The following is a 25,297-nucleotide window of genomic DNA, read 5'->3' as shown; positions in this document are numbered from 1 at the left end:
ATGTCCTATACTCCAGGTGCATGTAGACATTTAGAGATGTGTTCCTTCTCAGGTTGTGGTATTTTGTAAAAAAGAAAAATCTCATGTGAAAATAAGCTAACTTTACCTGGAAGTTACAGTGTTTTCTAAGTTTAGGAATAAAATTGCCCTTGCATTGTCCCGTTGGAAGCTGAGAATGGGGTTGTAGGGATAACAGGGAACCAAAGAAAACAGCTGCTAGTTTGTAACAAATGGGCTTTGAAAGGCAGGGATACAACATAAACAGTTTGTGTATATAACATATGTAAGATAAAAAAGTAGTATTCATTCCAGATGTCCTGCACAGCTTAGATTTTAATTTCTCTCATGCTATGTGAGACTTCCCAGTCCATAAGGTATGGCTGGTTTTGGAGGTCTTCGTAAACCCCACCTGTAGATGCTGCAGCAAGGATGAACTGCATTGGTATTTAGAGCAAGCTACAACTTTTTTAAGTTTTACTAAACCCTGTTTAGGTCAGTGACCGAAACTGAAGCAAATACAGGTCGTTTCCCCTCCCACAGTTTTTCTCAGCAGACTTTCTAACATGCAAGGCAAAAGCTGATGAATTCAGCTTAGTACATCTCTTCGCAGTTAAAGAGCTCTAGCTTAGACAAAATACTTGCTGAGAAAAGCATTTAATGGCTCTAAACCTTTCAGATTTCAGTCTTTAAGAGCACTGCCTGAGACTGGAGGAAAATGGTCCATCAGTCACAGTCTGTGTGCTGTAAGCTGTATAGGAAATCATATTTTCTGTTCTCTCTGTAAATTTGGATAACAATAGGCCTGTTATTCATTTAAAGCATCCAGAAAAATGGCAGTTTTCTTTCATAGAATAGAGTTAAACCCTGCTGTTCTTGGTAGTTGAACTTCACTTTCATTCCTAAATGGCTAGCCTGGCTCTTAAAAACCTTTGCTAGTATCATGATACAAGTTAGCACAATGGGTTTGTCTTTTTTCTTTTAAAATGAACAGGAGCCCTGATGCAGGCTGATGAGATGTGCCAGAAAGCAAACAAACCTTTCATTTCTTTCAGGGAATTGGAACAAGCTGTAATACAGAGCATGTGTGTTTCAATTTGGAGTGTTTGGAGGTACAGCTATTTTCCCAACTCACCTCAAGAAAATATTGTCTCAGCGAGTGCCTGGGTCTTCCTGATTAGCAAGTCCCGCTAGGCCCATACATGCTACCTCAGGTTCTTCCTGGCCCGGTTTTAGGAAAGGCAAAGGCTGTAACAGGTGGACTCAATATGCCTTGGTATCTGAATTCTGTAATGTATAAGCAGTAGGGAACAGAAAATTATTTCTGAGTTCAGCATTTATTGTTCTGACTTGCTGTAAGGGAAGGGTGGCAGAGAGGAGCTTTCTGCTCCAGTGCCCCTGCTGTTTGACATTTTTTTCCAAGTCAGTCCCTTAGTTTTCGTAGCCTGCCCTCTGTAGCAAAGTGGAGCCACTGCAGAATTGGAAAGGTGCTGCCTGCATTACTGGTAGAACTCTCTGAGGACTCTCTCTGACAAGCAGGCTACAGTCTGGCCATTTTGCACTGCCTGATCATTCTCAATTCATGTGTACAAAATAATGGGACCCCAAATCTTTCAGAATATTATCAGCTTTAAATTACGGAAGCATCCAACATGAAGAGTACTATATTTTGTGGCTTAAGTATTGAAAACAGACTAAATCTTGCTGTGTGCGCCTTCCCATGCTTGCCTAGACCCCTGCAAGAAATTTTAATTCATGCTGTGACTGTTGCTTGGTTTTATGTGTGTATTTGTTACTCCCATCTATCTTTTGCAGGTTTGTTTTGTTTGTCTGTTGTATTTCATTGACTAACCCTTCTGTGTTTTGCTCTTAGTTGTGTTTTGCATGCCATAGAGCTGGAAGTCCTCGAATGCATGAAATGATCAAAATGTCCATTGCACACCTCCTCGGGGCCTTGAGCTCCCGCATTTTTACTGGTACTTCTTCATCAATGGCTTTTCAAAAGGTACCTTGCCCAGCAATTTTAGAACACAGGCCTTCTGTAAGATCGGAACTCAAGTGGATAGTACTGTTACTCATTAGCCAGCATGGGGAGGGGAGAGACAAAGGAGAGATCAACCATGCTCTTTCCAGAAAGTCAGCCTACCTCTAAGAATGGTATTTCATCAATTAGTTCAGGTACTCTAGAAAAAGACTTACAGCTCAAGAGAATGATCCCAGCAGCACTGGAATGGTTTGGCCTCTGCAAAGGGCTGTACATGGCTAACAGGCTTTAGGGTTTTTTGTCCAGTGGAGTTCAAGGTCATAGCTGAATGACAGGCAGAGTTGGTCCAGGCCTTCTTTTAACTTACAAGACCATCTTCGTCACTGATTGATTGATCTCAAGCTAAATAAAATCCCTTATTTTGGGGGGATATTATTTGAGGGGATCTTGGAATCTTGAAAAAGCGCAACAAGAATGAGATATGCTGTTGATTCAGTCTCTCATATCCTGCAAATGCGTTCAACTGTAATCTGTTCTAGTGTATTGTCAAAGGAGATAATCACTCTCAGTTTATGTCATTTGCATAGTGTTTCTAGCATGAGATAACAAAAGATACGTATACACTTGAAAAGCTCTGGAATGCTATCTCTCAGTGTAGTTGGGAAATAAGGGAAAATAAGGCAGGAGCCCTAATTAAGTAGCTTCCATGTGTGACATCTTAGATCACTCACTTAAGATATACTTTGTATCCAAGAAATTCAGTCATGCTTTCTTGTGCTCGTGGCTTTATTGAAATGCTGAGACGTGAGGTTGCCCGAAGTGAGGAGGTCAAAAGGGTCTTAGGAACATACCTATGTTGTTTTCCACTCTAACAAATGCAGAAATGTGCCAGCAACATGTTAATCTTAAACTTTATAGCCTCGAGGCCACAGCCTTTCTTTCTCAGTCAGTAGAATAGCTTGATTTCATTTCAGTAGGAGTTAGAAACAATCAAGAGTCTTGTCCATGTGCCCATGTCAATACTGATTAGCCTACTAGTGATCAGATCACTTCTATTTTTCCCTTTTAAAAACTTATCCTCATTAGGGAACTATAAAAATGGCTTTACATCATGTAATATCCTTCTCATGCGAAAACATACACCAGATGCATTTATGTATACTCTTCATGCATACCACTTATACTGTTTTTTTTTTAATTACTTCTTTTTTTCACAGCTAGTTTAATCTAGATTCATAGTTCTTCTCAGTAGCTGCATATCTGAATGATGGCAGAATAAAACCGCAAAGATTGTAAAGGATGTGAATAGTCATTTACTTTTTTTTTTTTTTTTTTTTTTATGGTCGTTGTTAGTGATAAAACTCAGTGTAGGCCAAAGGACCAAAGCTGCTTCTTCAGGCCACAGTCTGAGAAGATTGTATTGCACAGTTCTGTTGGAAACAGACTCAGCTCCATCAAAGCTGTTAGCCACTTAGTAGTTACTGTGCAGTAGTTACAGCGGTTACTACAGTTACAGCAGCTCTTCCAGAGACCAACACCTCCCACAGAAAATCTGATCAAGGCTAGAAACTGCATTTTGCAGTGTGTTGTCCCCAGGATCCTAGCTGCATTATGCTTGGGTGACTATTTGTATAACATCATCTGGGGGCAAAAGTCAAGCACAAGTCTGGTCACAGCATGGTGTCAAAAAGATGCAAGCAGCTGGGCATGGAGCTGGGAACTGGATGATCCATCGATGTTCTTTCATTGCTACCTTGGCTCCTGTGGGATCTCTGAGCTGAGGAGCCCTTGGGTTGGTTGCCAGTTATTAAAGGGCAATCATTTGTGTTATTTATAGTAAAACACTATTGTATTTCCTGTATTAGGCTTTCAGATGTGCTGCAGTATGTAATAATTAATTATAGAAAAAGTGGCAAACATCTATACAACAGAAACAACAACCTTAAAGAATTGGAGGGTATTTATGTTGCAGATACAGACTTGCAGAGTGATAGTTACAAGTAAGTATCTAGAAATGAACAATTGAAGCAGCATTTAGGGAATTATCTACAGAACAAAGCAAGTGCCAAAATAACTTGGGTTTGACAGAAGGGGAAGACTTTGCCAATTTTGCCTTACCATTCCTGCAGCTGTGAGACTAGCTGATGAAGTGCATACTGCTTTTAGATGCTACTTACTCAGTTTTCCATGTTGCTGAAAACTTTTTATGTGCTAATAAAGCAATATAAAATAGTAAGGAAGGCTGACTATCTGCATGCGAGAGACCTTGGTATCCTCCTAAAATGTGTTACTGGTAAGTTACAGTTCATATCTATGTACTGCTATCTTGTTTCCTCATCAGGTTTGCATTGAGACATATGTATCTAGCTGTCACCAGCGGAGCATTAACACCGCTGTGCGGGCAACCCTCAGCCAAATGTTGAGTGACTTGACTTTACAGTTACGACAAAAGCAAGAAAATATGGTGAGCCTTCTGGCATCAACAAATGGTTCTGTGTCCATGGCTGCAGTGTATTGTACTGGCTTGTTGTGCCTTATGGCTTTTATTTGACACTTCCACAATTAATCCTGTTTAAAAGCTTTTTTGGACTCTGACTCTGCGCCTGCCTCAGAGCAGTCTATCAGAAACGCAGCTCTCGCATCATCAGCTCTACTTGGCTGATTATTTTTTTTTCTCCTTCCATTAAACAAAAGAGGCTTTGTTCTGATGTCAGGCTGCCTTGGCCTTTTCCTTTTCCATGCTTTATTTTGTTTGCTTGTTTTCCTAAGGTTCATTGAAATCCTTTTGCCAAAAGTTTTTGCGTGACAAATATTTACATACACAAAACAAATTCTCAACTAAGGAAAGTGTAACTGAGATTTTTCTTCTACTTTTTTTGTAGAAGATAATTTAAGCTTATGAAATTCTTTGCTTGGTTGTTAGAAAAAAAATGAATTCTGTTTATTGCATTATTAAAATCCATGAGATCTGTTTGGATGAAATCCCAGCACGTTGTCAGCAAAGCTGTAAATGTTCTGGGCATATGTGATATTACATTGGCTTCTTACATTCGTTCGTGCTTCTTTGTATATTATCATATTATCAAAAAAGTACTATTTGTAAAAGTCAGTTTCTATTAGGAAGTTTTAAGGACTGTAGTTGTACAGGTTATTGTCCTTACATCTGTTTTGGGTTAAGCTGATCAATTCTATTATGGATTATTAGACTAGATTACTTTCATCCCAATGAGCAACTGCAGAACAGAATTAGTCGGTTTACTTAAACTTATCTTCTGTCTGTGCTAAGTAGGTTCATTTTACTAGCCAAAACATTTACCAAAAAAAACCCCAAACCAAAATGAGCCAAATCAAAACCAGTAGTTTTGACATTTCAGCTTGGGTCCGAAAGTTGAATTTTGTTAGTTCTGTTCTTAGCTGAGGAGTAGGTGAAAATATACGAGAGCTGCATTTAGTTCCTGGCAGTTTGTTGTTGGTGCTTGAGAGGAGGATTTGGCTTGACCCCTTTGTGCACTGATAAGGAAAGTCCTATACCACAGCTGAACCAAATGATAGAAGAGGTCGTTTCCATTTCCTGACTGCCATTAATTGTGCTGGCACTGTAACATTAACAATGATAGTGTGATAAACTCCCTAATACTCAATTGATTTTGGTTTCTAAGTACTTTGTGACATCTAGACTATGCTTTCTCTCAGTTATTTTCAATGTGATTTACACAGCTAGTTATTCTGAGTTTTTTCAGTTGTAGGAAGTCCCTTAAGGACATACAAATCCTAGTTCAGCTCAATAAGGTGTGAGGTCCTTAAATCTAAGTGACTGTTAAACCAGATCTCAAGGAATTTTTGGAAATGTTATGCAAAAGCTTCACTTAAAAAAAACCTAACGAACGAAAAACCCGAATCAGATAGAGGACATGGATTTGTTAAGAAAGCTCTGCTGTTAAAGTATTTTTCTACTGCTTCCACTGATTACACCGCCTTTGTCTTTCCTCAACAGACAATTGAAAACCATGACGCCTTGCAGAAATTCAAGACTCAAGGTATTTGTACCACTTTTTTAGTGACTTCTTCCAATCCAGCTTTTTTATTTTTCACTTTCATTTCATCAGCACAGTACTGTTTAGTGTCACAGGAATTGCATCTTCAGGATTTCTTACCTTCTCCATAGCTTGATCTTACTTGTGGTAAGAATCGAGACAGCCCTGTTACTTCCTGGTATTTTCAGTTGCGTCTTCATTTGGACCATGGTAACAGCATTGCACTCAACATAGTAATAAATTATTGTTTCAGGGTGCTAACTTCTGTAATTAAGGAGTTTCAGTGCTCTGGAGAAAGTTTTCTAAGTGGCTTTTACTTCCTAAATTGAAACAGATTCATGGAGTAGGACACAGAATCTGGAAATGATTGTGTTACTGTATTTCAGGCCAGAGATGCAGTTTGTGTAATGGCAGCTTTTGAAAGCACATCACTAGCAAAGGTGTGTTCACGCTTGCCAAATGACTATTTTACAAGAGAATTCTTTCTACTCCTATTCAGGCTTAACTTCCACCATCTTCCCTGACAGGTAAAAATAATCCCTGCTTTTGATCTTCTTATTGGATTTCTGCAGGAGAACTTGTGTGGATGGAGGCTAAAATCTTTGAAGTGCACAAGCATCCCATTTAAGATCAGGACCTGATCAGACAGCAGAAGCTGTGTAGCAGAGACAAACTACAGAGAGACATACAGAATTTTTAGCTGCCATGTAGAAGTACTGGAGCCAGTCCTTTTTCTACTATTTATTTATATACTTATTTTATTATCTGAATTGGATATCAGCTAATCTTCGTAAATGCGTGTAGGCAATCAATGCTCTCTCCGGATTTAATACCACTGCTTTTTCATTGTGTGGAGATCACTTTCCAATCTAGGACTTTTCCTGCTGCATCTTCTCCATGAATTTTGGGCAGCCCTGCTCATTGTTTAGAAGCTCTGACCAACTCTGAAAGTCTATACACTGAATTGAGGTTGTAATCCAGCTGCGCATATGTAATGCTTCTGATCTTTGTCCTTTTTGGAGGTACTTCAGCTGAGTCTCTTTGTGATGATGTTGTATCTGTCCTCACTGTGCTCTGTGAGAAGCTCCAGGCTGTCATAAAGTGAGTTATTTCAGTTTATAATTTGAATTTATTACCTGGAGATTGAGAGTGTCGCTGATACATGTGATTGTACTGTTGTAGTTCTGGGATTATGGAGCAAAACTGTGCTTAACTGAAGTGTTTATTAGAAGTATTGTTCATGATGCCTTAATTTAATTGTCACTTGAGATGACAAGCTAATTTGCCTTCTCTGTGCACTGTTCAGTTTTAAGAGCTTCCAGTAAACCTAATCTATAAGTAAATCCCATACAACAGCAAATACTTGTCAAAGGAGAAGTTTTCTTTTCTGCCTTGAAAGCAACCATTGTAGAGAGAACACCCATTACAAGAGACATGAAAAAAACCTAACAGAAACATTTAATATGCAGAATGAATTAATATGTCCTTCTTAAAAAGGCAGCATTTAGCCAATTGAAATAATTTACATTACCAAAGCATTCCTTAAATTTAGGAGTATCATACACTCTACCTACTTGGAAATGCATGAACCTGACTTTTAAAATACAGTTATCATGGGCAGTAATAGGGTGTTACACTGCATTAAAATACTAGAGTGTCTTGTTGGCCAGTACTGTAACAGTAAACACTTACTCATGAGTTAAAAATTACTTTCTGTGGCATTCTAGCATGGCTCAACTAATGGTCTATTAAGAAATGAGCCAATAAAAAGCATTAAGTGTTAGAGAGGTGACAAACCAGCCAAAAGCAATGCAAACATTATACAGCAATTATTTAAAAACTAGAAATATAGCAAGCTGGAAATACTTTGAAAGTTTTAAGGGAAAAACAAGTTCTTACTTGATTACATTAGAATCATAGAATCGTTTAGGCTGGAAAAGACCTTTAAGATCATCCAGTCCAACCATTAACCTAACATTACCAAGTCCACCACTAAACCAGTTAAGGGTAGAGTAGCAATTTCATGTTTCCTGGCTTGGTGGCTGGATTATTTTTAATGAAAGTAAAAACTAGGAATCATTAAGATTGGAAAGGACCTCTAAGATCATCAATCCAAACATCAACCCAACACCACCATGCCTACTAAACCATGTCCCAAAGTGCCACATCTGCCTGTTTTTTGAACACTTCCAGGGATGGTGATTCCACCACCTCTCTGGGCAGCCAGTTCCAATGCTTGACTACCCTTTACATGAAGAAATTTTTCCTAATATCCAATCTAATTGCTTCTGTATTGGTAAAATAAGATTTAACTTGCTGTTACTGCCAGTTGCAAATCACCTGAGCAGTAGTGAAAAAGCCAATCTGAAACTATTTTAAATGTAGCATAACACTGTCTCTTAGGTTGGACTGTATGTCTCTGAAAGTAGCCTGTGATGAACTCGGGGAGAAGGGAGAATTACAAAACAAGCATGCATTGGTGCTTCTTTTTATATGCTGTAGCATTTTCAGGAAGTCTATGGCTTAGGAACTACCAGAGCCAAAGACAGCACAAACATCTTTGTGTGAAGTTCTTCTATAGGCTTTCCTCCCATGATTGTCTCTAATTACAGCAAGATTTGAATGGGAAGAGTGCCTTACTTGGCATTATTTAACCAGTTTTAGCATTTGGGAAAACAAAGGCACGTTTCTGAACCTTCTAAAGGAATATGTTGGGGTTTTTTTTTTTTTTTCAGTTGTGTGCATAGTTACAGGACAATAAGAAAAGATCTTCAAAAGTGTGTATCTAACAATAGAAGGTGGCAAAACCAGCTGAAAGATTAATTCTTTGTATCAAATTTTGCTCATATGTGAAGCTATAAACAGCTATCATCTGATAATTATTATCCATGAAATGATAATCACTTTGAATTACTGGTTATGAAATATCAAAACTAAACTACCTGACAGGATCTCTCAAAATAACCGAAAGGTTTTTTTTAAAAATTATCTGAAATCCCAGCTCCCCATAAAACTGTACTGAATTAGAACAGATTGAGGCATATTGTAGATAAAGTACAATAAGAAATTCAGACGACTTAAAAATACTCGCTGAGCCGTGATTTACTTCATGCTTGTAATTATGTACCTAGACTGTTAGGATCTCTGATTATGTGCAAAGCATAGTAAAGGATTCTGATTGAATGTGAGGAAAACAAATTGAATTAGGATGGCTTGTTAAAGAACTAACTCCATGAATGAAAAGCCTTTATTTCTTTCAAGACCAATTTTGGTATCTCCTTCAAAACACTTTGTTGGCAGCAACTTAACTTTGTAACCTCCAGGTCAGTGAAGTGAGGTTTTAGTATGCTATACTGCCTGTTCTTATCCTGAAGATTACTTTAATCCCTCCTTCTAAATGTCAGACTTATTAGAATTTGGTTTTGAGGGAGGCACAGCTATGAGTAATGAGGAAGAGTTCAGGGAGGTGAATTTTTTTTCTTGGGACCACTGGTGACTTGGTGACTCTGGAATTTGTGGCAGCAATAATATGAACATAACAGCTATGCTGAGGTGTACAGGAGTGCCATGTTCATTTCTTACCTGCAGGAAAATAATTTGGTAGTAAAAGGCATCAGAGCCATCATGAGTGCAAGGATGTCCTATGCATGCCCATGCAAGTGTCAACTGCAAGATGTTGATGATCTGCATTAAGACACATTGTAAGAAAAGCTGTCAGGAAGGAAGGCAATTGGATCTGGAATGTGTGTATCTTTCCAGATAGGTATGGACTGTTATGAGGAAAAGGCTATCACCTCTAAAATATATAACCAGCCAGCAGTTTTAAACCCTCCATAACACAGAGTTAGAAATCTAGCATCGAGCCTCAGGATTCACTGTTTTCTGCATAGCATGTGAAACAGGTACTGTTCTACTTGGATGAAAATTCATCTATGTGAACAAAAGGAATTCAGGCAGTGACAGAAGAGCAGACATTTCTCATTCCTTAATTTCAGTTAAGATAAATCCATTCTTTACAGCTTCCTTTACGTACCATCATACATCAGAAAATACATTCCTCCAGCTCTCATCTGAGATGAAAAAAGAATAATTAAATCCTAGTCTTTTTAGGAATGAAAACCAGAATGCGAGTGCAATTGGCATGGGGAGCTCCTTTCATAAGGCAGACCTCAGCCTTGCTTGTCTCCTGAATCCCGCAGCTAATTCTGAGAGTAGGTACAAGCACATTGTATGTTACAAGGGCATCAATTCCAGGTGTCCACAGGATCTTTCCTGTTCTTTCTCATGAAGGTCACTTTGTGTTTATGGTTTTGACAGTAACTGTCAAAACCCTGAAAGGTAGCCATGTCGTCATGTGACTTTCTGCCTGTAGTCATTGACTTTTAACCATTGGGGCTGTCACCAAGAAAAGAGGAAAAGAATAACCAGAAGAGAGCAGCCTAAATGCCCTTCATATTGCTTGAAGAAACTATCCAGTAGTCCAAAATCTTCTGGTTGTCTCCTTTTCTTCTGTTTAAAGATTCCTTCCTCCTCAAGTTTTTAGAATGAATTTGAATAATTATTTCTGGTTTATTCTTCCTGGTTTTTTCACAGTTTTTTTTTTAATTCTTCACTCTGAAATTTGATGAATTAAATCTATTTTCTTTCTATTACTTACAAAAAGTAGCAGATAGCTGCATGTGATCAGTACAAAATAAATGGGATGATAAAAGTGATCACACCATTGTAAATCCAGAGGAAGAAGCAAAGTAAATCACTGCTGTAAATGGTGGTATAATTTTCAAGTAAACTAATGTAATTATTTTAGAAAATTAAATAATCTTTGTTTTAATATGACATGAATGGCATCTTTTCTCTTTGCTAGTGACAATCGGCAACTTCAGCTTCTTTACTTGGAGTGCATCCTCTCCATGTTAAACAGCTCCTCTCCCAGCATGCACCAGCACAAAGGATTCACTGATCTAATATGGTGAGTACGTCTGGAGACTAATGCAAATATTCAGTTTGTAAGTATAAAAGGACCTTCTCCCCCCAGCCATGCAAACAAACCTGTAATAAATCTCCAAATGTGAGCAGAACTTGCTGTTAACCTACTATCAGCTCATTCTGTGCCTCATATAAGATTGGTTAGGACCGCATACTCAGCTAGCACATTAAATCCCTGTAGTGAATTATCACTGTAACGAAGTCTAATGTATTTAGCCAGAACAGAAAATCTCTTACACTTTCCAAAATAGTTCAGATTTGTGTGTGGCATGAAACACACAAGTATTCTGCTTACTGTAGGAGGGTGCTGTAGAGATTCTTACTGCTGATGCAGTGGTAAAGGAAGATAGGGACAATTAATGTCAGATGGTGTGCTGGTGACCAGAAATGCTTGTGACCTGAATTGTGTAAGGGCTGAGTCCAAATGGTCTTCATGGTGCTTCCACTTTATCAAGAAATCCTCTTTTTAATACACTTCACCAGAAAGGCTTTAGTGTTCATATCTACCTCTAAATTGTTTGATCACCTTGGAGCACCTGAAATAATCTTTTTCCATCTTTTGGTTTGCAGTAGTGCTTTTTTTTATAGCATATGGTTAATTGAGTCATAGTAATAAAGCAAGAATGTAACTAACATGCAATCCCTTGCAGTCTATGCCCATCCTGTGACCTTGGCAGGTGATTGTGTTAAGAAAAGATAGATATGACTGTTAATGGCAAATGGGTTTCTTGGGCTTTTACCCTGTAATTTTTGAAATGGAAGTGTTTTACTTGGGCCCAATTCTAAGGATGCGACATGTAGAGGCACCCATAACTTCCCTTGCTGTCCCAGGAAAATCAGTGGCTGCTGGACTGGGTGGTCTTCAGGTTGATAACACTTGGCAGTGTTGCACAGGGACCTTGTGCTGAGGCCTCTGGGAGCTCTAATGTTAAAAGCAGAATTCTCTCTTTCATCGCAAACCCATTTCAGAAATTTCTGCCTTTGAATTTCACCCAACCCTTTGTTTATGCTTATGTGACTGTCTGTGGGGCCATCCTATAAGCAAGGTCACTGAAATGATCTTGGTTAAAAGAAAACACTTCCTGTTTTGGTTTAAATTTACATAATTTTGATGATCCAGTTTACGCTGCAAATCTACAGGTGTTTGTATTTGTAACTGTGTATCATGAGGGCAAGCCATCAGGGGCAGGACTTCTTAACCTGCATTGATGCCAAGGAATATGCATCCTCCAGCTACATGATTAAGATGAAGTGGAAAAAAAAAACCCAAAACACTAGGAAGACATGGAACAGTTCAAAATTATGTTTGCAGTTTAAATATACAGCAGCAAAAGTATACACTAATCCATTAGCTGTCTAGTGAAGTTGTGAACCAAACTGATAGTTGTCTTTGTTCTTTAAGGAGCTATTGCCTACAGGCACACAACTTTCTCTCTGGCTGGCACTTTGTAGGCAGTTCAAAACAGAAGATAAAGAAGGGAGAAGGCAGAGAAGGTTTAGCTCTGTGTTATTCTGACAGTGTTATCCATACTTTGATACACAAGCACTTTGATGGGACTAAGATGTGTGGGGAATATGTTGCTGTTGCAACCTGTGATTATGCCTGCTTTGAGGCAAGCACGTTTCTTAAGCAGTGGGTTGATATGTTTTGAAGTGTACCTGATTGTAGAAAGAAACGGAATAAGCAGACTCAAAGTCATTATCTGATGTCTGATTAAAAGCTGGTTTTCTTTCTGTGACTTCAGGAAGCTGAGCTGTTTTAGCAAGCACATTAAGAGAAGCAATGAAAGTGCTGGGCTGCATAAAAATCCTGAGAAGATAAAATGTACTTACCTATGAGGATGTGTTACTTTCTATGCTGAATCATTACTTGTCATTGGGTGCTTGCTCTAGGCACCAGCTTGAACCTCTGAGGCATGTGGGTGAAAATCAGGTTTGGGACCACATTCTCATGCAGCATATGGCTTTTTAAATTAGGGTCTTGCAGACTGAAGTAAAATGTCAAATGTATGAGTGCAAAGCTGAAATAACAGCTAATGGAGCAAAGTGCTGAGTAGTTTTTGGCTCTGGTTCCACAGAAGAATGATCTGCTGGTGTGGAATCACTTAACTTGATTGTTTATGCAGAAAGACAGTTGAAGGAAGGATGGTGTTTTTAGTGTGTAATGGCATATGAGGAGTTACAGTGCACACTTTGAGTTACTGTAGAGGGCTTTAATTATGTTCTCAAAAGCCAGCAAAAGAGACACTCACAACTAAGGATGCTTACTAAAATACATGCATGTGCAGTTCAGTGATGGAATATCAGGCCTTCTAGTTAGCATAGATTGGTTTTTGTTTGGTCATTTTTTTTTAAAGCTCCCAAGTTGGGCTGAAGAAGAAACACGTGGCAGTAGAAACCTAGAATTCCTATCCTGCGATAGGTTGCAGCCAGTGAAAGAGGCAGACATGCTATCCTGTGAAGGGCAGCACTGTACAGCAACATGAACTTGCAAAATCAGTACCATGTTTAGAAAGCACCCGAAAGTATTTCCATATGTACTGACATGCTGATGCTTGGGAGATGAAAAAAGCCTGGTGTAATTTGTTATTCTATCTAGCCACTGCTGTTGACTGATCATTAAAACAAGAGTGTGTATCTCATTTAACCGTGGGCTATTTTCAATCTGTTCCTGTGAGATTTTTTTTTTTTTTTCAGTAACCATCTGCTGCTTCTCTCTTTTTCTCAGGAAGCAACTGTGTCCAGCCCTGGTAGTAATCCTGGGAAATCCAATCCATGACAAAACTATCACCTCTGCCCACAGCAGCATCTACCTTGAGGCTGATTCACCTTCCTCAGGGATCTCCGATCATGGCCGGGGTTCAGGTTGTTCCTCCACAGCACCTGCGCTTAGTGGGCCAGTTGCACGGACCATATATTATATTGCAGCAGAACTGGTTCGACTGGTAGGGTCAGTGGAATCCATGAAGCCTGTGCTGCAGTCTCTCTATCACCGGATATTGCTTTACCCACCACCTCAGCACCGAGTAGAAGCCATCAAAATTATGAAAGAGGTAGGGTAATCACATGTGCAAATCCAGACACGTAAAGCAAAATGTTTATTTAACAGTAAACATTGCTGATACATGCATACCAGTCCATTCTGTACCTTAGCACTAGGGATGTTGAAATCGCCCTTTCTGAGCACAGCTGTTACATCGAAGTCACTCTGACAAATATTTTTAGTTTTACAAAGTCGTAATAGCTATATTTGTCTCCATAATACAAGCTGCTATGGCAACTCCGTCAGTGTTCATGCTGTGGTACTGCATGGAGCAGATCTTATCACTGAGTCATGACTGCTCTTTTGGGTGAGATACAGTATAGTGATCCAGTTCTCAACTTCTTTGGCATCTTTCCCCACTCTCTGCTCTTGCTAGAAGGAGACATTCATCCTCACAGTGTAGTATTCCAGGCACTATGGTGAATAAATGTTTTGATTACATGCCAGGTTTTTGAAATACAGTTTCCTTGAGCGTTATTAGAATAGCCACAAGGAAGCTGCCAATGTCTTAAGCGGCCATGTCAAGACCAGTCCATTCTGGCCTCTTGCCCAGTGCCTCTGACAGCACTAGAACTGGAGCATTGTGAGGCTTCTTTGAGCAGCAGCTGAAATCATGGGCTCTTCCATTTCACATGTGTGGCTTTCTTCTCACTTTGTGGAACACAAGGCAACTTACGTAATTTGTAGGAACAGTGGTCTGTCTTAGAGGATTTTTGTTCTAGCTTTTGCATACCTAGGCTGTTCTGTGTCTGAAGATCTCTGCTAACAGCACACAGTCACCCAGTGGGTTGTCTGAACTGGCAGTCGCCCTGGCACTTATCTTCATCTAATTTTAAACAATAGCAAGATGACAATTGAAGTTTTAGGAAAAGCTCAGTCTAATGTTGTTTCCTGCAGGACATACCTGTTGCCTCTTTCTGCTTTTTAATATGGCTTGTTTGTAAAGCCTTCTCCTTGTATTTTCTGGTGGCCATTAACAGGACACCACCCAGCAGGTTGAGTCAGAAGGAATGACTTTGCCTATCTTTGCGTGACTCTATCATTTTGTAACTGGGTGACTGAAGAGAAAGGCTGCCTTTGGTATATAATATAATGCAAGGTAGTTGCTCTATATTTTGGCATGAAGTTTGTCTTGTGTGCAATATCAGTTGAAACATATTCAGTCAAAAATGTAAAGCACTGGACAACATTCTATATGTGATTCTTGTTGAATATTCTGCTCTCCTCTATCTGCTTTTCTGACTTTAAAAAGAGGAAAGGTAGCTTTAATAAGTAGAACATCAGTGTGCTGTTTTCCTTTGCTGTAAGAAATTACAGGACTGCTACCTTGGGTTCCAGGGTTTGGTAGAACTATGACTCATTTATTGTATTTAAATAATGCTTAGATAATCCTCTAATAACTTCTGTTTCCTTTCCTTTCAGATACTTGGCAGTCCTCGACGGCTTTGTGATTTGGCAGGGCCTTGCTCTTCTGAGTCAGAATCCAGGAAGAGGTCTATTTCTAAAAGGAAGTCCCATCTGGATCTTCTCAAGCTGTACGCTTTGTTTCCTCCTTTAGCCTCTTCTTTCTTAAACCTGTGCACACAGGACACTTGTACCTTCAGAAGTATACCCAAATATGAGCCAGGGTATCTCCCTGGTTAAATAAGCTGTGAAAATGGAAGAGGGGTAAAAGCTCTTACTGGTTTGTCGTCAGTCTGGGCCTGTTTGTAAAGGCATAGATAACTACCTTGTGGATTTTGCCAAAATACCCAAATATATTGGTTTACAGCTGGAAAGTCTTGTGTTTGGGTGCCTAAACTTGCAATGAAATAACTGTGTGCTTATTTAGAGGTACATTTCCAAGATGAAGTCAAAGGAGGTAATTGAAAATTTAAACATTGTCAGATTGAGCAAGAAGGATTCTCAGTTCTTATAAAGATCATATCTTGTAGATAAGATAAGTTTCAGGACACAGATGGCTTTAAATTTAACTTCAGTCGGGTGTTGAGGTTTTTTTTCAGTGGAAGTGCTTGTCTGTAAGGGAAAACATGCTGTGCATGCTGGTACGAATGCATGGTAACTGTTTCCCTGGTTGGCACTCCCTTTACAGAATGGCCATGTCCACATGGGAGACATAATAATTTGTTCTAATACTAGTTGTCTTTCTCGGGAGTAGTATTACAGGATAATTTAACTTTTTTTTTTTTCCTGGTTATGGAGGGATGGTGTTGGATGATAGCGACATGTGCTCCCTACATGTGCTGCATCACTTAAAGAAACTGTTTTAATTGTAGTATCATGGACGGGATGACAGAAGCATGCATCAAAGGTGGTATTGAAGCATGTTATGCTTCAGTGTCCTGCGTCTTTGCCCTGCTTGGAGCATTAGATGAGCTGAGCCAAGGGAGGGGTCTTAGTGAAGAGCAGATCCAGCTGCTGCTCCGGCGCTTAGAAGAATTGAAGGATGGGACCGAGACGAGCAGGGACTCCATGGAGATCAATGATGCTGACTTTAGGTGGCAGAGGCGTATCCTGTCCTCAGAAAATCCTGCCTGGGAATCAGGAAATGAGAAGAGTCCTGATATTAGCATTAGTGTTACCACAGACACTGGTCAGACCACTTTGGAAGGGGATATGGGACAGACAACTCCAGAGGATAATCCAGAAAGTCAAAAAAACTCGCTACCATCTCCAGCTGGACACGAAAGCAAAGAGCTACGTTACAGAGAACCAGAGTCAGAAACCATTGACCAGCCAGATGTTGTTCAGAGAAGCCACACCATAGTCTATCCAGATATAACTAACTTCTTGTCAGTTGATTGCAAGACCCGGTCCTATGGATCCAGATACAGTGAAAGTAACTTCAGTGTAGATGACCAAGACCTTTCTAGGACTGAGTTTGATTCATGCGATCAGTATTCTATGGCAGCAGAGAAGGACTCAGGCAGGTCAGACGTCTCGGACATAGGCTCTGACAATTGCTCCCTGGCTGATGAGGAGCAGACACCAAGGGATTGTCCAGGTCACAAGTCCTTACGTACTGCTGCTCTCTCTCTGAAATTGCTGAAAAACCAAGAAGCAGACCAGCATAGTGCACGGCTGTTTATCCAGTCACTTGAAGCTCTTCTTCCTCGGCTTATAGCTCTTCCCAGCATAGAGGAGGTGGATGGAGCACTGCAGAGCTTCTCTTCAACCTTCTGCTCAGGTTTGCAAGCAAATATTTACTGTCTAACCAGCATGCACACTGTGACAGCACTGTACACAGATTCTCTTGTAGGATTTCATCTTCAGAGAACACATCCAGAGTAAGGAGGTTTGTGCTTTACAAAGCACATTCCTCCACAGCAGCACACTTCATTTAGGGCAAAGTAAATTGAATATGCAGGCACTGATTCAAAGGGAGGTCAATCCATTAACTTTTAACAGGCTCTGTATTATGTCCTCAGTCAACAGAGAAATCAGATTTTCTGTAGTAAGATACTTTCTTCACAGGTTTGTGAAGATCTGTTGAGAAGGTTTGCACATGCTGTCATTAAAGAGAGGTTGGGGTTGCCCCTTAGCATGAAAAGGGGTATGGGGAGGACCATCACTTGTTTTGAAAAGGATAAGAAAAGAGGAGCAGCTCTCCTCTTCTTCACTCTTTTTTCTTAATACTGCTATCTATCATTACAGGAAATGCAAAGCTCAAAGCCCAAACTAAGTGAAAAATAGTTAAAGATCTTACCTTTTAAGAGAGTAAATGCCTGCAGTTCTTTCAGGGTTAGAACCTTTGGGATCTTGACTTGGTCAATCAAACAAAATGCCATGCAAAGGCTAGTTTGTCCTGTTGATAGTATATTTAAAATGTGTATAAATATATATATTTTTAGAAGGGTTTGTTCTTCCTGAGAGTGGCCAAAGTGGAAAATGTTTCTTAAAATATATTTTGCTGTTTCTTTAACTTAATTCACCACAATTGCCTTTTCTATTGCTCCTCTCCTAATCATTGCCTCATTCATTTGTGCTCTCTCACGCACATTAAACTCATACAGAGGTAGAAAGGATGCCTCCCATCATCATACAACATAATTTAGATATGAAGCTGGGTGAATAAGCTGATATTCCTGATATCCTGTTTAAATTCTGCCCAAATAAGCCCTCACTCAGGAAGTTGGTAGATGACATTCTTAAGAAACATTGGCCATGTTACATCACAGATCAGAGATATCTTAAAGGGGACGTTAATATTAATTACATTCCAAATTGAGGTGCTCAAAAGCATCCTTTCTGTCACAAGAGATTTCTTTTTCCTGAAAAAGAGTGAGGTTATGCCAAAAGACCAGGACTAGAACTCTAGCTCAAACTTCTGTGCACCTGTTCCCTCATGCATGAGTATACCACTTCTTTTCTCTTGTATCTGTCAAATCCCTTCACAATGTTTTAAAGCATTGGAAGAGGTAGACCTAGCAGACTTAGATTTTGAGGCTAAACGTGACTTTTGTTGTCATTCAGTGTGACTAATACAGTGAGAAAGATGGAAGAATATCACTCAATTTCTGCATTAAGTCCATAATTTCTGTTTTGTACCTCTGTCTTAAAAAGATACCTAGTCTTGGACTTAGTTGAGTTGAGGAAGACCTTTCAGTTTCCTAAGAAAGCCGCCCCCATGACTAAACCTGTACTTAAAAATGTATACCACGTTTCCAGTCTGACTTGGTGAAGTATTCTTAGAAGATGCCACTTGGTAAGGAGTCGTGGAAAAATATAGTAGCAAGTTACTGTATTAATATAGTTTGGAAGAGGTATCCTGGTGTTTTCACAGAGCTGTGACTGTTACAGAGGAGTATGCTCTCACAAGATCTGTGTAGATCATGTTTCAGCTGGACACCTGGAATGCTACTCAATGCATCTGAAACAGTCCCTTAACTTGTACCTCAGATCTTAAGCAAAAGTCCGTCAGGCCTCCTGAGGTGAGGACTTGTGTTCCTGTGTAGGTGAGAGAGGTATGAGTTTGAAGACCTGGGGAGAGAGAGAGAGAGAGACTTACTAAAGTTGAAGCACATGTCTGGGGGTAGGAACTCCCCCTGGAGAGCTTCCGAGACACCGGTCTGATCTGCCTCTATAGGCAACGTTTGAGTCCTTACTTCAGGACTCCTTTGATAGCACCAACAATTCAAGGCGTAAATTAGATGATGAAGTTAGAGGAACCGGTCCTATTAATTGTATGTACGACACCTATTCATGTATAATTCCTGAAGAATACATTTGGAAATTTGAGTATTGGTTAAGATTGAGTTGAGAAAAGAGACATGCAGTTCTGAGACCAGCCAGTACAGAAGCAGTATTTTTGTGTTTCTGAGAGACCTTATTTAACTACTTTCTAAGAAAAATTGAAAAATGAAACACTTTGGGGGAAAAATACATTCTCTACAATTTAGTAGTCTGTTCTACAGGTGAGGTCCTTAAATAGTATTGTCAGATTGTTATGTTTTCATAGGACTGAAAAGCAATGAAAGGAGGTAGGAATTTGAGGCATTGGCATGGGAGTATAAGCATGGAAAAAGTGAAGTCAGCTAAGCAGAGTTACAGTGAAATTAGGATTTAGAAGTCAGTTGGTTAAAAGCCTTCCTAATCTACAGCTTTCATCTTTCCTCAGAAAGTTCCTCCTTATTGCTAGACAAAACCAATGCGAAAAAAATCCTTAGTGACACTGGAGTGTGATGTCTTATCTTAAAAAATACCGAATTATCTAAAAATTCTCAACATTATCTTGACTTGTACAAAGCATTAAATTTGCATTTTTTCAGGACCTCCTTTCACCTGGCCAATTGAAATGAACTGTTGTCTCAGTTAAGACAGTGTGCTAACCTCATTGTTTATTGTCACGGGCAGATTTTTATAATTAAAGTTGATGATCAGTATTCTCTTAATTTGGACATAACTATTATCATGAACTACAGTGTCAAGGCATTAATTCTAAAAATAGTGTGTCATTGTGGGAATAATCATAGCAAACATTTTTAGCACCTCTTTTCAGTTTTGATTCCATAGCTTTTAGCAGCAAGGTTTTTATGTTGTCATCATTGCAAGGTTACACATCAGCTAATCTGCTTTTGAGATCTCAGCATCTCTCAAATGTAGTTGTTTATTTTCCCATATTTTAGAGGAAATTAGGGATCATATTCTTCCCGAATACTTTTGCGTGCTCAAATACATACCACTATGTAGTAGCCACTTTTACGTGCAGTTATACACCTTCCTTTTTAATAGCAGTCTTGTATGGGAGGTTGTACGATTTTTTAAAATATTTTAATGCAAAATGAAGTGGGCTTTTTTTTTTATTTTACATACCTCTCTGCCTTGAGGTTTTTATTACTCTAGCAGATTCAAGTCCCCGAGATACATATTTAAGAGAGATAAGGCATCAAATCAATGTATTCTAGCTACATCAATATCATGACCTTCCATCCAACAAAGTGTTAAGATGCATCTTTGCCTTCAGTGATGAAGGAGTCACTGGAGCTACTCACAGGATACTTTCAAGCACGTGGTTGCAGTTTTGGTACTAGGTAAAGAGTCTCTGTTAACATTCACCACGAGAAACCTATCCCAAGCACACACCAACCTGTGTGTGTATGGTTTGTGGCCAGCCCTATCACCCCTCTTCCACAAAGGTTGCTCCCTTGAACAGCTATTCATTTTTTAGACCCACCCTGGAACAGTTACTCTCTTTCTAAATCCGCCCTCAAACAGTTACTCACCTTATCCACGCCCCCAAAGTGACGACAGTGGAAAGTCCGAGAAGGCAGCAGCACAGAGCTTTCAAACCCTCACGAGGCAAGAAAAACATTTGCTTCTTTTCTGTGTGTGGATTTTTATTTTTTATTTTTAATGTTAATTGGTTTGTTGTATTTTGTCTAAGAAGAGGCATGAGCTTTATGGTGGGAGGAATATATTCACAGTAAACCACTGCAGCAGTTAACAAATGACACAGCTTTGCTTCATCATGTAACTAACCTTGGAAGCTGTTTTTTTGTTTCATTTCAAACATTTCTCTAGGATAAAGCTTACTCCTTAATCCTCCCTAATTGACATTATATGAATGGATTTCATAGTTGATGTGAAAACCATGAAATGTTGTGGGTCATGTGGGGGGGTCTAATATTTCTGTTTTTTTCATGGCTCAAACTACAGATCATGGGGATTAAATTAGGTATTGCTCATACTTGATTTATGTTTTCCTACCAGTAGGTCAGCTAACTCAGAGGAAAATGTATGTGCTGTCCATCCTACCTGGGAAGAAGGGATTGCGCCACTGGGCATGGTTGTAGGCTCTCATTTCATACAGTGTTTTCAGGAGTACTGAGCGCTTACAGGTGGCTTATGGGTCTGACAGAGCTGCAAGTGCTCAGCTATCTAGAAAGCAGGTCTTGTATGAACTAAACAGGGCTTGGATTTGTAACGAGTTCCAGCCAGCTTGGCCCGAAATATTTGTCCACATACCTCTAGGCCATGGAGAGAATGATAATTACAGCCTGATCCTGCAAGGTGCCGAGCACTCCAGTTCCCATCCAACAACTCACTTAGCCAGGACAGATTTACGGCGGGGTTATAAGGTCTGTCACCCTCCTTAGCACCATTTGGTGCAATGTATGCCCAGTTAGTAGGCAGGCTTTGCCTCTGCCCCTTCCCACCTCATCTTTCCAGTTAGCCTTGCAGATGTATCCTGCCCTTTGCTTTGTACCTGGCAGTCATCCCAATGAATGCTGGTGGTCCTTCTGTATTTCAGATTAGTGAGCTGCTTTGCTGGACTGTGACTGGAGTGTTCAGTTTGCCTTGCAGCACTGCATTCTAGACGGACTACTTATTTTTCTATTCTCTATTCTAGTACATATAGTAGAGTAGTTTCTACAGATGATTCATTAACTATTCTGGCAATCTGTTGCTGCTGAAATGCTAGGGTTAGTTTCTGATTTTTCTTTTTTCCAGGCAAAATCTGTGTAAAATGTGAGAGCTCACATGGTGTTTTTGTTAGGTATGATGCACTCACCAGGATTTGAGGGAAACCTAAATTTCAGCTTCCAGACTCTGATGAATGCAGACAGTCTCTACATGGTCTCACATTACACTCTGCTGCTCAACCTAAAATTGGCCAACTCGGATTACTACAGGAAGAAGCCTGCCCAAGCCCCTGTGTTGCTGGTGAGTTGGGGAATATGGGAAAACTCTTAAAAAGAAAATTTGGTTTGCTTCCTTTCACATAAACCAGCCCACACGTAAAGCGTTCAGGCTGCTTGTTAAGTGGAGAAATAATAATTGCAAATGAAGTGTTCTCTAAGCTGCTTTGAATCTTGCATGACAAATGTCATGCATCTGAATTACACAGCTTCTCCATAATTTGGGGAGAAATGAATGCTGCTTATTGATTGTCATTAAAGTAGCAGTCATTTTGATGGATACTCTATCTTCAGAACAGATCTTCATTAACATCATGTAATGCAGCAAGTATTGTTTGTGCATTTATCAAGGGACATACCTTCATCTTGCAACTACTTTGAGCATAATGACACATTTTTTGCTTAATCCTTGGTTTCTGTTTACACAGATGAAGACATGAGAAATTAGAATGAAAAATGATTAGGTTTTAGTAGATGATTTTTGTGGCACCTGGAATTCCTCAGCTTCTTGGGCTTTTTAAAAATTGTTTTGAAGGCTTCAGGACTTAAAAACATGAATCTATGTTTTTCAACTAAGTTGCCCAAGAGAAGTTGTTTCTGAGTTTTCCTAAAAATAAAAAAAATCGGTGATATATGGAACAAAAAAATGAAAACAAAAAAAATTCTGTCAAAATGGACCATTATTGCTGAGCTTCCCATGTAAGAGAATTTATGTTCTAGAAGACCTCAAAAACAAGTGGGTTTTAACATCATCATCATCAGTTCTGTTATGTTCTTCAGCAGCTGCGAGAGCAATTCTGGGACTCAGAACCTTCTCTAGGGGCAGCACTGTGTGCAACAGGCCTGTGCATGACCTAAGTATTGTTGAAAATAGTCCAGATATCTGGACCCCAGTTCATCTGTGGTGACTGTTCAATGCAGAAGGACCTGATTGCTGGACTGGCAGCATTAAGTGCCACAACTTCATTTTATTGGAACTGAAATCCTACCCCTACCGTGGGGAAATAGTGAGAGATCAGCATGTTCCACTGGCACTGTACAAGAACTGTCATTATGATTTGCATCTTGCATGAACTGCAATAAGAGAAGGAAAAGCTCTTTGTTCATGTTATTCTCCACCATAGAACACATCGTGATCCTCCGTTAATTCTTATTTTTGCATAACTTAATTTCTATTCCTGCATTCCCTTATTATTGTCTTACATCTGGCTTTTATGGTTCTCTGCAGAAGGAGTTCATGAAGCAGGTGCAGTCCAGTGGAGTGTTGATGGTATTTTCCCAGGCCTGGGTTGAAGAACTGTACCACCAGGTACTAGAAAGGAACATGCTGGGGGAAGCTGGATACTGGGGAAGCCCTGAAGAGCACAGCCTTCCACTTATCACCATGCTGACCGGTCAGTACTATGTTATGGTGGCAAGGCTAACTTCCAAACACATCTGAAACAAGCTACAATAACACGCTGTTTCATTGCATTACATACAGAACAGCATGTCATCATGCAACACGTGGTATTTCACAAAACTACTGGTAGAGGAGGAATGAGACTTAACTGTGGCAGGTACTTAAGTGTTTGTTTTGGATCAGACAGAAAGCTTTTGAAGCATGAGTTTAAAAACAAACTGTCCCTGGGAGACAGGGAGAGTAGGTTTGTTCACTGAACCAAAACATCTCTTAATTCTGTCAGCCTCAGTTCTGGTAGACTTGGTACCTGTTAATGATCGGTAAGACTACTGTTTTCTTGATGTCATAGCAAAGCCATTTCAGTGTGCCTGTGGTGCAGTACAAATATAAGTAGTGGTGTCTGATCCTGGAAGCATTCCACAGATTGGGCTCCCCTTGGTTCAGATTTGTGCTATGCCAGGGATATGCCAAATGGTGCTAGAGAGAAGCTGAAAACCTGGAGCACTTCTAACAAATTCTTAAAAACAATCCTTAGCTTCATTCGAGGGAAAAAGATCAAATGGTATCAGCTGAAAGGCAGTAGGATGTTTATGATATTGTATTGATATAAAATGCAGTCTGCTTAATGTGTATACTGTATGATTACAAAGAGGTAATTAAAACAGTGTATGCAGGGAGAACACTGGCTTCAGCTGAGCCATTAACTGGTAATGCTCTGAAAGTTTTTTGCTGATTGTATTGAGCTCGGTGTTGCTTTTAGCTATTGAGCTAGGAAGCTGAAAGAAACACTTTGGAAAAACAATAACCATTGTGGAGTGGAGAATAGTATCTGGAGAAGAGACAGACAGGGGCTGCTAGAAAGGAAATCAACCTAATGTCCATAACATTAAGCTCTCTGTGAGAAGCTGGTCTTTTGTTGTGTTGGAGAAAGGGTTGTATTTCTTTTGTTCACATTGAACCTATGTAGGTCTACTAAAAATTGCATTTAGGACATAGGATCCCAGTGCATCCTGAGGACTCAGACTGAGGTCTGGGAACATCTAGATACAGGATTTAGCAAGATTTGAAAGGTTGTACTAAGAAACATGGAGATTTAAGGGCGTAGGAAGTTCTGAACTGTAAGAGATACCATGAAGTCTTTGCTGAGAGTTCTGTTGACTGTGTAACTTCGGGGCAGGGGGGGAGGGTGGTGGGAAGGGAAGGGGCTCTTGAGTGTGGGATGTTTCCTCTCTTCAAGAAAACGTTGGTTATACTGGGCAAAGCATAAGATGCTACAGCTCATGTTTATGCCAAGGCTTCAGAAGGCTGCCAGAAAAGAGCAACTAAAAAGCATACCTGAGAAGTCAGGAGGACTAGCACTTATTTGAACAAAGAGCCAGTAGGAGATGCTTTCTTTATACCTTCTGTGTGGTGAATAGTAATCTGTTGTTTTTTCATGTTCTGTCAGACATCGATGGCTTGGGAAGCAGTGCAATTGGTGGCCAATTGATGGCATCTGCTTCAGCTCAATCTCCTCTTTCCCAAAACCGGAAGGCAGATGATTCTGTTGTTGCAGGTATTTAGACTCTATTATAAGCACAAGTGTAGCTACCAGCAGTGGGTTGTTATATACCATAAGCATATCAGATAAATTGTGTTTTAGAACAAAAATTTAAGGGTTGAGGGGCATATGTCAGTACATCCTCCATGTGAATTGGTAGTCCAGCATGAAGA

At 39.7% G+C, this 25,297-nt stretch overlaps 1 protein-coding gene across 1 annotated transcript in view; it reads left to right on the top strand.

The window, feature by feature from the left end:
* The window catches only part of ARFGEF3 (ARFGEF family member 3), a 92,478-nt gene that overhangs the window by 39,741 nt on the left and 27,440 nt on the right, over positions 1 to 25,297 (top strand). The window contains exons 6-15 of the mRNA XM_075707898.1: positions 4,323 to 4,445; positions 5,976 to 6,018; positions 7,038 to 7,116; positions 10,880 to 10,984; positions 13,730 to 14,054; positions 15,467 to 15,579; positions 16,321 to 17,231; positions 22,041 to 22,207; positions 23,411 to 23,576; positions 25,032 to 25,139. Of these exons, the coding sequence (XP_075564013.1) occupies positions 4,323 to 4,445; positions 5,976 to 6,018; positions 7,038 to 7,116; positions 10,880 to 10,984; positions 13,730 to 14,054; positions 15,467 to 15,579; positions 16,321 to 17,231; positions 22,041 to 22,207; positions 23,411 to 23,576; positions 25,032 to 25,139 (2,140 nt within the window). The remainder of the gene's footprint in view (positions 1 to 4,322; positions 4,446 to 5,975; positions 6,019 to 7,037; positions 7,117 to 10,879; positions 10,985 to 13,729; positions 14,055 to 15,466; positions 15,580 to 16,320; positions 17,232 to 22,040; positions 22,208 to 23,410; positions 23,577 to 25,031; positions 25,140 to 25,297) is intronic.

This window comes from Pelecanus crispus, chromosome 3 (genome assembly GCF_030463565.1).
Source record: "Pelecanus crispus isolate bPelCri1 chromosome 3, bPelCri1.pri, whole genome shotgun sequence".
NCBI classification, from domain to species: domain Eukaryota; kingdom Metazoa; phylum Chordata; class Aves; order Pelecaniformes; family Pelecanidae; genus Pelecanus; species Pelecanus crispus.
The sequence above is the reverse complement of the archived record's forward strand: the minus strand, read 5'-3'. Positions and strand labels throughout refer to the sequence as shown.